General features: G+C 48.2%; 1 protein-coding gene across 1 annotated transcript in view; it reads left to right on the forward strand.

Moving 5' to 3' along the window:
- Window positions 1–12,478, forward strand: part of PLXND1 (plexin D1) — a 58,588-nt gene that overhangs the window by 40,245 nt on the left and 5,865 nt on the right. Inside the window, 10 exon segments of the mRNA XM_047744061.1 lie at window positions 341–455; window positions 7,159–7,266; window positions 7,366–7,478; window positions 8,328–8,432; window positions 8,945–9,075; window positions 9,444–9,642; window positions 10,667–10,813; window positions 11,002–11,158; window positions 11,971–12,074; window positions 12,158–12,221. Of these exon segments, the coding sequence (XP_047600017.1) occupies window positions 341–455; window positions 7,159–7,266; window positions 7,366–7,478; window positions 8,328–8,432; window positions 8,945–9,075; window positions 9,444–9,642; window positions 10,667–10,813; window positions 11,002–11,158; window positions 11,971–12,074; window positions 12,158–12,221 (1,243 nt within the window).

The raw sequence follows: 12,478 nt of genomic DNA on the forward strand, positions 1-12,478 counted from the left end.
GCCTTCTGAGTTCTCAGACTTCGCCTGCTCCCTGGGTCCTTGAACAGCCCTCCAGGTATGGTGGGCTGCAGCCGGGGCCTGTGAACTGCCCTGTCTCTGGTTCCTCCATGGCTCCTGCCAGGCTATAATAATTAACACAGCCCCCTGTACTGAGCAAGTAGCCTCTCATATGGCCCTCAGGGCAACTCAGGGAAGTGGGCGTTGTTATCTCAGCATTCCAGATGTGGCAACTGAAGTTCAAAGAGATTAGGTGGTTTGCCCAGGGCCCCACAGCTAGGGAGGAGAGGAGCCAAGGCATAAGTCCAGGGAAGCTACAGCCCCTCCCCCGACCTCCATACAGATCCAGGTTGGGAACTTCAACCAGACCATTGCCACGCTGCAGCTGGGGGGCAGTGAGACGGCCATCATTGTGTCCATCGTCATCTGCAGTGTCCTGCTGCTGCTCTCTGTGGTTGGTAAGAAGCCCTTCTCTCATGACGCCATGCCAGACCTGTCCCACCTTGTCCCAGCCCCTCTGAAGACTGGCACGTAGGAGAAAAGACATGATGGGCGGGGGACACAGCTTGCACAAAGACCAGGTGTGCCCTGGCTACGGCTCATGCAGGCAGAAGTGATAGATACTGGGTATCTGTAGTATACTGGGTAGATACTGGGGGATGTGCTGCCTCCAGGCTGTGGGCCCTGAGTGCCCGGCACAGGAACTCGGAACCTTGTCCTCTAGGCGCTAAGGAGCTACTGAGGAAACTTAAAAGAGCGCTGTTCAGGGAAGATTAACCTACATATTTGGTAGGCTGCCCCACTGTTAAAATAGTGGTTATGAAGGTGATATGGTTGATCCTTGAACAACGTGGGGGTTGGGGTGCTGACCCCGCACAGTCAGAAATCCACATATAAGTTTTGATTCCCCCAAAACTTAACCACTGGTAGCCTCTTGTTGACTGAAGCCTTAGTGTCAACACATTTTGTATGTTACATGTGTTACATACTGCATTCTTACAGTAAAGTAAGCTAGAGAAAAGAAAATGTTATTAAGAAAGTCATAAGGGGGGGGCGCCTGGGTGGCTCAGTGGGTTAAAGCCTCTGCTTTCAGCCCAGGACCCTGGGATCAGGCCCCGCATCAGGCTCTCTGCTCAGCAGAGCCTGCTTCCTCCTGTCTCTCTGCCTGCCTCTCTGCCTACTTGTGATCTCTGTCTGTCAAATAAATAAATAAAATCTTTAAAATAAAAAAGTCATAAGGAAGAGGGGCGCCTGGGTAACTCATTCGGTTAAGCAGCGAACTTTGGCTCAGGTCATGGCCCAGGGTCCTGGGATTGAGCCCCGCATCGGGCTCCCTGCTCAGCAGCCTCCCTGCTCCCTTCTCCCTCTGCCTGCCTTTCTCTCTCTCTCTTTCTGGCAAATAAATAAATATTTTAAAATCTTCAAAAAAGAGAAAGTAGTAAGGAAGAAAAAATACACAGTTATTACTGTGTCTATTTTAAAAAATCTGTGTCGAAATGGACCCACACAGTTCAAACTCAGTTGTTCAAGGTTTGGCTGCGTGTGTGTGTCTGTGTGTTTCCCCCTTCCCCACCCCAGAAAGGGACTATGATATAATACTGGTGTATAATCTTTGGTGTTTCATAATTTTTGATCTTTTAAATGTTTCACAAGTTAATATCTAGTCATTGTGGAAAGGACTGAAAATGATAAAGAACAGAGAACAGAAATCACCCATCATTCTTTCACCCAGGGAAAGTCACTGTTTACCATTTTTTACTGAATTATAATTGGCATACATTATTATATTAGTTTCAGGTATACAACATAGTATTCAGTGTTTTTATTCAGTTACCATCTGTCACCTTACAAAGATATGACAATGTTATTGACTATATTCCCAATATTGTACATTAGGTCCTCGAGGCTTATTTATTATATAAGTGGAAGTTTATACCTCTTAATCCCCCTTACCTATTTCATCCAATCCTCCACCTCCCACCCCTGTCAACCCCCAGATTGTTCTTGGCATCTATGAGTCTGTTTCTGTTTTGTCTTGTTCTTTAGATTTCACATGTGAGTGAAATCACATAGGATTTGTCTTTCTCTGACTTCATAGCATCGTACCCTCTAGGTCCATCCATGCTGTCACAGATGTCCCTGATATTTTTCAGGGCTGGGTAATACTTCACTGTATCAATACACCGTGACTTCTTTATCCATTCATCTATCTGTGGGCGCTTGGGTAACTTACGTGTCTTGCCTATTGTAAATAATGCTTCAGTGAACCTAGGGGTGCATGTATCTTTTAGAATTAATTACTGTGTTTTCTTCAGTTAAGTACCCACAAGTGGAATTGCTGGGCCCTAGGATATTTGCATTTTTAATCTTTGAGGAACCTCCATAATATTTTCCACAGTGTGATGGTTGCATCAATTTACATGCCCACCATCAATTTACCAGGGGTCCCTTTTTCCCACAGCCTCACCAACACTTGTTATTTCTTGTCATTTTGATACCAGCCATTCTGACAGGCGTGAAGCGATATCCCGTTGTGGCTGTGATTTGCATTTCCCTGATGATTAGTGATGATGAACATCTTTTCATGTGTCTGTTGGCCATCTGCATGTCTTCTTGGAAAATTGTCTGTTTAGGTCCTCTGCTTGTTTGTTATTCAGATTGTTTTTTAGTTGTATGAGTCTTTGTATATTTTGGGTATCAACATTTTATTGAATATATTGTTGGCCAGTATTGTCTTCCATTTATTTAGTAGGCTGCCTTTTTGTTTTGTGGATGGTTTCCTTCGCCATCCAAAAGCTTTATAGTTTCATGTAGTACCATTTGTTTATTTTTGTTGCCCTTGCCTGAGGAGACATATCCAAAAATATATTGCTAATACTGATATCCAAGAGCTTACTGCCTATGTTTTCTTCTAAATGTTTTATGGTTTCAAGACTCACATTTAAGTCTTTAATTCATTTTGACTCTATTTTTGTATATCGGGTAAGAAAGTGGTCTAATTTCATTCTTCTGCATGTGGCTGTCCAGATTTCCCAACACCATTTATTGAAGAAACTGTCTTTTCCCCATTGTGTATTCTTGCCTCCTTTGTTGAAGATTAATGACCTTGTAAGTGTGAGTTTATTTGTAGACTCTATTCTAGTCCATTGACCTGTGTGCCTGGTTTTATGTCAGTATCATACTGTTTTGATTATAATAGCTTTGTAGTATAGTTTGAAATCTGGGAGCATGATACCCTGCTTTGTTCTTTCTCAGATTGCTTTGGCTATTTGGGGTCTTTTGTGGTTCCATTTGGATTCTAGTTCTGTGAAAATTACCACTGATATTTTTTGATAGGGATTGCATTGAATAGATTGCTTTGGGTAGAATGAGCATTTTAACAATAATTCTTCCAATGTATGAGCAGGGTATAACTTCCCATTTTTTTGTGCCATCTTCAATTTTTCTCATCAGTGTTTTTTAGTTTTCAGAGTACACTTTTTTTTTTTTAACCTCCTTAGTTAAATTTATTCCTAAGTATTATACTCTTTTTGATGCAATTGTAAATGATATTGTTTTCTTATTTTGCTTTCTGAATAGCTCTTTATTAGTGTATAGAAACACAATAGATTTCTGTGTATTAATATTGTATCCTGGGACTTGACTGAATTTGTTTAGTAGTTGTAATAATATTTTTGGTGGTCTTTAGGGTTTTCTGCATATATTATATCATTTGCAAAGCGTGACAGTTTTACTTCTTCCTTTCCAATTTGGATGCCTTTTATTTCTTTTTCTTGCCTAATTGCTATGGCCATGACTTCTAAATGCTGTGTTGAATAAGATTGGTGAGAATGGGCATCCTTCCTGATCTCAGAGGAAATAATTTCAGTTTTACCCCACTGAGTTTAATATTAGCTGTGGATCCATCTTACATGGCCTTTATTGTGTTGAAGTACATTCCCTCTATACCCACTTTGTTGAGAGTTTTTATCATAAGTAGATGTTGAATTTTGTCAAATTATTTTTCTGCTTCTGTTGAGATGACATGATTTCTGTCCTTCATTTGTTTGTTAATGTGGTGTATCACGTTGTGTGATTTATGGATGTTAAACCATCCTTTTATCCCTACAATGATGCCTATTTGGTCATGGTGTATGATCCTTCTAATGCATTGTTGAATTCGGTTTGGTAAAATTTTGTTGCAGGTTTTTGGACCTTGGTTCATCAATGATATTGGCCTGTAGTTCTCTTTTTTTGTAGTGTCTCTGTCCAGTTTTGGTATGCTGGCTTCATAAAATGAATTTGGGATTGTTTCTTCCTCTTCAGTTGTTTGGAATTATATCAAGAGGAGAGGTAGTAATTCCTCTTTAAATGTTGGATAGAATTCACCAGTGAAGCCATTTGGACCTGGACTTTTGTTTTAGGGGAGTTTTTTTGATTACTGATTTGATTTCATTACTAGCAGTCAGTCTATTTGGATTTTCTGTTTCATGATTCAGTCTTAAAAGATTGTATATTTCTAGGAATTGGCCCATTTTTTTCACAGGTTGTCTGATTTGTTGGTGTAGCCAACTGTATAGTATTCTTACCTTTTGTATTTCTGTGGTATCAGTTATAATTATCCATTTTCATTTCTGATTTAATTTAGTCCTTTTTTTTTTCTTGAGGAGTCTGAGTAAAGGTTTGTTGATTTTGTTTCTTTTCAAAGAACGAGCTCTAGGTTTCATTAATCTTTTCTTTTGTTTTTTAGTCTGTTTCATTTATTTCTTCTTTGATCTTTATTTCCTTCCTTCTTCTAACTTTGAGTTTTGTTCTTCTTTTTCTAGTTCCTTTAAGGTTAGATCATTTGAGACTTTTCTTGTTTCCTGAGGTAGCACTATGAACTTCCCTCCTAGAATGGTTTTTGCTGCGTCCCAAGGATTTTTTTTTTTTTCATTTTCATTTTCATTTGTCTCTCTGTATTTTTTATTTCCTCTTTGACTTCTTCATTTACCCTTTGGTTGTTTAGTACCATTTTGTTTAGTCTCTACATGTTTGTGCCTTTTCCCGTTTTCTTCTTATAATTAATTTCTAGTTTCATACTGTTGTGGTCAGAAAAAAATGTTTGATATTACTTCAGTTTTCTTAAATTCATTGAGGCTTGTTTTGTAGCCTAACATGTGACCTATCCTGAAGGATGTTCCATGTGCCCTTGAAAAGAATATGTATTTTGCTGTTTTTGGATGTTCTATATGTATCTGTTAAGTTTATCTGGTCCAACGTGTTGTTTAAGGATGATGTTTTCCTTATTGATTTTCTGTCTGGGTGATCTGTTGATGTGAGTTGGGTGTTAAAAAGTCTCCTGCTCTTACTGCGTTGCTGTCTATTTCTCCCTTTAGGCCTGTTAAAATTCGCCTTGTATGTTTAGGTATGTTCAATACATTGATCTTTACAAATGTTATAATTCTCTTGTCAGATTGACCGCTTGGTCATTATGTAGAGCTCTTCTGTGTCTTTATTACAGTCTTTTTTTTAGTCTATTTTGTCTGATGTAAGTATTGCTACCCCAGCTTTCTCTTCATTTCCATTCTTATGAAACTTGTTTTTCTACCCCCTTCCTTTCAGTCTGTGTGTGTCCTTAGATCTGAAGTGAGTCTCTTGTAAGCAGCCTATAGTTGGGTCTGGTTGTTGTTGTTATTGTTGTTTTTAATCCACTCATCCACCCTATGTCTTTTGGAGAATTCAGTCCATTTATATTTAAAATAATTATTGATAGCTGTACTTACTGTCATTTCATTAGTTGTTTTTTGGCTCTTTTTGTAGTTTTTCTCTGTTCCTTTCTCTTCTCTTTCTCTCTTCCCTTGTGGTTTGATAGTTTTCTTTAGTGGTATGTTTAGATTTCTTTCCTCTTTTCTCTTTCTTTTCTTTTGTGTATTTTATGTTCTTTCTTTTTGGTTACCGTGAGGTTCATATATAATATCTTATGTATATAACAGTCTCTTTTAAGTTGAGAGTAAGTTAATTTTGAACAGAACTTTATGTTTTTACTCCCCCCCTGTTTTATATATATATATATATATATATTTTAAGACTTATTTTATTTATTTCAGACAGCAAGAGCAGGAGAGGCAGAGGGAGAGGGAGAGAGAGGCTCTCAGGCAGACTCTGCAATGAGCATGGAGCCTGATGCAGGGCTTGATCTCGACACTGAGATCATGACCTGAGTCGAAACCAAGAGTTGGGTTAAACCAAGTTGCTTAAACCAAGACCCAGACACATTTCTCCACCGTTTTATATTTTTGATGACCACATTTTACTTGTGTGTTTTATGTATCTCTTAACTAATTATCATATTTTAATGAATTTTCCTACCTTTGCCTTACCTTTATACTTGCTTTATAAGTGTTTGACCCACTATCTTTATTTCATAAGGTTTACCATTATTTTAAAGCACACACTATTTTATAAGGTTTAAAATACACTATTTTATAAGGTTTACCACTGTTTTAAAACACAAACTAGGGGCACCTGGGTGGCTCAGTGGGTTCAAGCCTCTGCCTTCGGCTCAGGTCGTGATCTCAGGGTCCTGGGATCGAGCCCTACATCAGGCTCTCTCCTCAGTGGGGAGCCTGCTTCTCCCTCTCTCTCTCTCTGCCTGCCTCTCTGCCTATTTGTGATCTCTCTCTCTCCCTGTCAAATAAATAAATCTTAAAAAAAAAGCCCCATAAACTATTTTTTATAGTGAATTTAAAAAAGATATTTTATTTATTTATTTGACAGAGATCACAAGTAGGCAGAGCAGCAGGCAGAGAGAGAGTGGAAGCAGGCTTCCTGCTGAGCAGAGAGCCCAATGTGGGGCTTGATCCCAGGATCCTGAGATCATGACCTGAGCCGAAGGCAGGGCTTAACCCACTGAGCCACCCAGGCGCCCTTAAAACACAAACTATTTGTAAGAAAGGGACATCAGCATTATTTTCCTGGGCACTCCCGAACCCTTTACCATGTAAGCGTTTCCAGCCCTCCAGGGAGGGGAGGACTGTGGGCTGAGGGCACCCATCCACCTTCCCACACCCTGCCCAGAGCAGGTGGAGAGGAAGCCAGCAGGACCTCTCCCTCCAGGCTTGAGTCCTGTACACGGCCATGTGCCCACCAGTGTTTTCTAAAGGGCTTTCCAGGCCTGACCTGCCTCTCTACCACCCTTAGCCCTGTTCGTCTTCTGCACCAAGAGCCGCCGTGCGGAGCGCTACTGGCAGAAGACTCTGCTGCAGATGGAGGAGATGGAATCTCAGATCCGAGAGGAAATCCGGAAAGGTACTGGGGGGGGACCGTGCAGGGCTGTGGACCTTGGCTTTGCCATATGGGGAATGGGATTGAGATCCACTCACAGCTCCCCGGGGGCCAATCCACCAGGCTTTGCTGAGCTGCAGACGGACATGACTGATCTGACCAAGGAGCTGAACCGCAGCCAGGGCATCCCCTTCCTGGAGTATAAGCACTTTGTGACCCGCACCTTCTTCCCTAAGGTCAGCCCGCACCCTTGCCAGCCGCCTCAGGGGCTCCCTGATCCCTTTCTGAGCCATGCCAACCTAGAGGAAAACGTGGTTCCCCATGGGCCCCTTGAGCAGTGCGTAACCCGCATGCACGCTCACGGCAACCTTGGCCACCTGCCCTCACCTGCCAAGGGAGGTGGCCCAGTTTCTCCCCTCTTTTTTCTTTTTCTTCTCTACTCATTTGATGTTTGATTGTCCATATGGAAGCCGGCTACTAGCCCCACTGTACTCCTGGGGTGTAAGGCCTGCTTCTCCCTTCACTGAGGGGTGGTCCACGCTGTCCTGGGCCCCTGGTGCCCCACCAACCTCTCTCAATGCTGGGTCCCTTCCAGGGGTTTTGGTCTCTGCGTTCCCTCCTCCTGCCCACTGGACTTGGCCTCAAGCTTCCCATCCTTCTTTGTGTTTCAGGGGCTACTGCCCCGTCCTCACCTTCCCTGGCTGGCCAGAACATGTGTGCTGGTGGCAGTGGTCTGCCTCTTGCCCTGTCCACACTGCTCTCCAAGCAGCAGCCCGAACAAGGCCACGCCATGGTCCTTGCTGGCCTTTCTGCTCTTTCTCCCACTCTCTGCTCAGCTCCTCTTGCTTCATCTTAAGCCTTGTGCCTTCTTGCATTGCACACCTTGCATCTAAAGAGAAGGCTCTACTCCTTCCTTTTCCCCCACAAAGCCCGTTGGGCCACCCCTCCCTGTGTCTCTGGATCCCTAAAGCCCCTGGGCATGGCCTGCTGCCTCTCTTCCTTTGCTTTTGTTGAGTGGCCCTTGCCTGCCAGCCTGGGGAGACCACAGCCCTGCTGAGATGCTGGGGGGTGGTCTACCCCTACAGTGCTCCTCCCTCTATGAAGAACGTTATGTACTGCCCTCCCAGACCCTCAACTCCCAGGGCAGCTCCCCGGTGCAGGAGACCCACCCACTGCTGGGAGAGTGGAAGGTGAGTACCCCATGCACGTGTGTACACACACACAGGGCTGCCTCAGAGCCACCCACCCCTCCTTGGGCCTCACTTTCCTGTTCATCTGATCCACTGATCCTAAGCGTGGGGAGTTGGGAGGAATCAGTCATTGGAAGACAGTGAGTCCATCCCAGGAGACAGTCACGGAATAACACCATTCAGGGTGTTAGAGGTTCTGACTTCAAGCCAGGAGGCAAGGGGAGAGGATTGGGCCTTTCTGGACATCCCACTCCACCTGCTTCCTAGGGAATGAAAAGCGAGAGGGTCCTAGGCACAGGGATACCTCCCTTGACATTCTCTGAGCCCCCCTTTCCAACTCAACTGAGCCACTATTCCCAATCCTGGGGGGTTAAGAGACATCTGTCATGAAAAGGTGGTAAACTTACCATCCCAGGAGGCATGCACAGAGCCATTCAGGGCATTGTAGGTGCTGCCCCCAAGTCCAGGCAGAGGCACCAGACCCCCGCGGACAGCACCGATTGCTCCCGCAGATCCCGGAGAGCTGCCGGTCCAACATGGAAGAGGGGATCAGCCTGTTCTCCTCGTTGCTCAACAACAAGCACTTCCTCATTGTCTTCGTGCACGCGCTGGAGCAGCAGAAAGACTTCGCAGTGCGCGACAGGTCAGGCTGTGAGGCTCTGGGAGAGGGGCAGGGGCCTGCTGGAGGCCACACAGCCTGTCGGGGCTCGGCCTAGCTGGACCCATGCCGGGGGCGGTTTGCAAACTACCTTGCCTGCTGGGCAGGGGGCATCCACCCGGCTCTGGGCCCCCACGTGCCTCCCTCTCCTGGGCCTGGGTGCCTAAGGCAGGGGCCCGCAGGCACAGCGGTGGCCGTGGACATTGGAGAAAGTGGCTCTTTCTGCATGTGGGTTTGAGCTGTACTTGCCCACCCAGGCGGACGTGGGGCCGCCAGGTCTGTGGGGCCTCGCCAGAGCCCCCACAGCAGCCACGCCTTGGACCCCCGGGGCAAATGTGCCCGCCCACCCGCAGGTGCAGCCTGGCCTCGCTGCTGACCATCGCGCTCCACGGCAAGCTCGAGTACTACACGGGCATCATGAAGGAGCTGCTGGTGGACCTCATCGATGCCTCGGCTGCCAAGAACCCAAAGCTCATGCTGCGGCGCACGGAGTCGGTGGTCGAGAAGATGCTCACCAACTGGATGTCCATCTGCATGTACAGCTGCCTGCGGGTGAGGCGGGGCCAGCCCACCCCTGCCCCCAGGACCAGCGTCACAGGGCAGGCCCGCTCCGCTGGGAGGGGTCCTCACGCCCTTTGCGCAAATGTGGAAGGGGCTCAGGGAGCAGGGACAGACCTGTAGGGTCCATTATATGGCTCCAGGGAGAGCTGGCTTCCCGCAGCGGCCCAGAGCATGCTCAGAAGGCTTTGTTCCAGATTGCTTTCTCAGCCATCAACCCCCACCCCTGGCCTACTGCCCTTGTCTTCCTTTGGGCCCCGGCTCTGTGTTCAGACCATAACTCAAGGCCCAGTCCTAGCCCTTAAGACTCCTCCAGGCTTAGAGGAGACGGAGGCTGAAATAGCAAATACAGAGCAATCAAGGCCACACAGTGGCGCTCAAGCTCTGAGGCCTCGGACCCCGCTGGAGGGTTCATGGTGGCTTCCTGGAGGAGGTGGCCCTAAGCTCAGGTCTAAAGGCTTCGTAGGAGGGCAGGGGTATGAGGCCTAGCCTGGCCCAAGACACTGTCCCCTCAACAGCCTGGGATTGGAGACCAGATGCTGTGTTCTGCTTCCACCTAAACTCACCCTGGGTGGCTTAGCAGAGTCACGGGGACTTGGGAGCCAGCTGATCTGGGGCCCAAGGCTAACTCTGCTACTTCCCCACTGGGTGACCCTGGGCAGGTTGATGGTCCTCTCTGAACCTCAGCAATGAGGATCCCATCCCATATCCCATATCCGGCAAGAGTTGCTGAGATGACCAGATGAATGTGCCTGCCCACAGCCCGTGGTTTTCTGCCTTGGGAGTCCAGAGACATTGGGGGTGGGGGACAGGAGGCAGGGGGAGGTGGGGAGAATGGTGCTAGGATCCCAGAGGGGGTGTTACCCCGGCAGCCATGGAGGTGTTGGGGAGGGGCAGTGAAAGTGTTCCACATGGAGGCCACGGCATGGCCAGAGGCTGGAGGGCTGGACCATGGAGGGTGGGGGCTGGGCTGGGCAGGCTGGGTCCCAGCCCCTGACAGCTCTGTGCCCACCCCCAGGAAACTGTTGGGGAGCCATTCTTCCTGCTCCTGTGTGCCATCAAGCAGCAGATCAACAAGGGCTCCATTGATGCCATCACAGGCAAGGCCCGCTACACACTCAATGAGGAGTGGCTGCTGCGGGAGAACATCGAGGCCAAGCCCCGGGTGAGTTGTGTGGCTGGGTAGCCAGGTGGGAGCCCCCTCCCAGGCTGGCAAGTGTTGGGGGGATCTACATGCCTATAGCACCCTGACCCTAATCCTGACCCTGCTGCCCTGGGCAGGTGGTTGCCCTGCCTGGGGCCAAGGGTAGGGATGGGAAGGGCTTGCTGACTGTTTCCTCCTCTCTTGTGCAGAACCTGAACGTGTCCTTCCAGGGCTGCGGCATGGACTCACTGAGCGTGCGGGCCATGGACACGGACACGCTGACACAGGTGAAAGAGAAGATTCTGGAAGCCTTCTGCAAGAATGTGCCCTACTCTCAGTGGCCACGTGCGGAGGACGTTGACCTCGGTGGGCAGGAACGGGGTGACGGGCCTCAGCACTAGGCTACTCCAGCGGGAACTTTCTCCTGCTTTGGTTGCATATTCCTTTCACTCAGGAAATGTACGTTGATTGTGGCCCTGGGGACATGGAGATGATCAGACCAGGTGCCCATTGCCAGGGAGCTCCTGCTCTGGCAGGGAGATGGGTACTGCAGTGTGAGCAAGCTGCAGACAACAGTAAAAAGTATTCACGAAAGATGTGCTCAAGGAGTGGAAATTAGAGTGGGTTTTGAAGGATGCATAGGAGTTCTGGTTAGGCCAACAAGCTGCCCTTTGTTCTGTGATCATAGGCCCTGTTCCAAGCACCAGGTTGTGATGATAAATGGGCACAGTGACTGACTGTTCAGAGCAGGGGGTTCCCTGGGTCTGGCATGCAAGGGCCGGGATAGGCTATGAGAGGAGGTTGGGCAGGCACTCAGTCACCCAGAGCCTGGAAGGGCAGAGTCAGTACCTAAGGACAGTGAGAGTCATAGAAGGTATGTGATCCCCTTTACACGGCACTTTTTCTTACTTCATCAGCAACAGTAAAGTAACAACCTCAAGGGTGAGGACATTGCCAGACCTCCTGCTCTGTGCCCACCACCACCCTCTCCTCTGGATCTTTTTCCTCTTCCGCTATTTTACAGATGGAAAAATAGAGGCTCAGAGAGAGGCATGGTTTGCCCTAGGTTCCACAGAGAAAGTGAGAGGCCTCTCCCTGTGTGGGCCAGGCTGGTGCTGCCCCCTCCAGCCTGTCCCTGTCCTTGTCCCTGTCCCTGACACCCCGTTCCCTGTCCCCAGAGTGGTTTGCCTCGAGCACGCAGAGCTATATCCTCCGGGACCTGGATGACACCTCAGTGGTGGAAGATGGCCGCAAGAAGCTCAACACGCTGGCGCACTATAAGGTGGGGTCCCCAGCCCCACCCATCCCCCACTTGCACCCTCCCTAATCTCTGACCTCTGACCTCGGCCTCTCCCCTCCTGTCAGATCCCTGAAGGTGCCTCCCTGGCCATGAGCCTCACAGACAAGAAGGACAACACACTGGGCCGAGGTAGCACCGGTGGACACGGGGAGGGGGTCAGGCCAGGCTTTGGCCCCTTCTGAGCAGCCCTAGTAGGGAAACCGAGGCTTCGAGAGGCAGGGCTGGCCAGGCTCTGGTCTCCTTGTTTGGGGACAAGAACTGGGCCAGGCCCCTCTGCCCCAGTACTGTTTGGGTAGGGCCTGCTGCCAGGCCTCCTCAGGCTGGGATCCTGTGGGTAGCCAGAGAGAGGCCCCAAGAAGGCGGGATGTGGTTTCAAGAGGTCTGGG

Source organism: Lutra lutra, chromosome 1, assembly GCF_902655055.1.
Source record: "Lutra lutra chromosome 1, mLutLut1.2, whole genome shotgun sequence".
NCBI classification, from domain to species: Eukaryota; Metazoa; Chordata; class Mammalia; order Carnivora; family Mustelidae; genus Lutra; species Lutra lutra.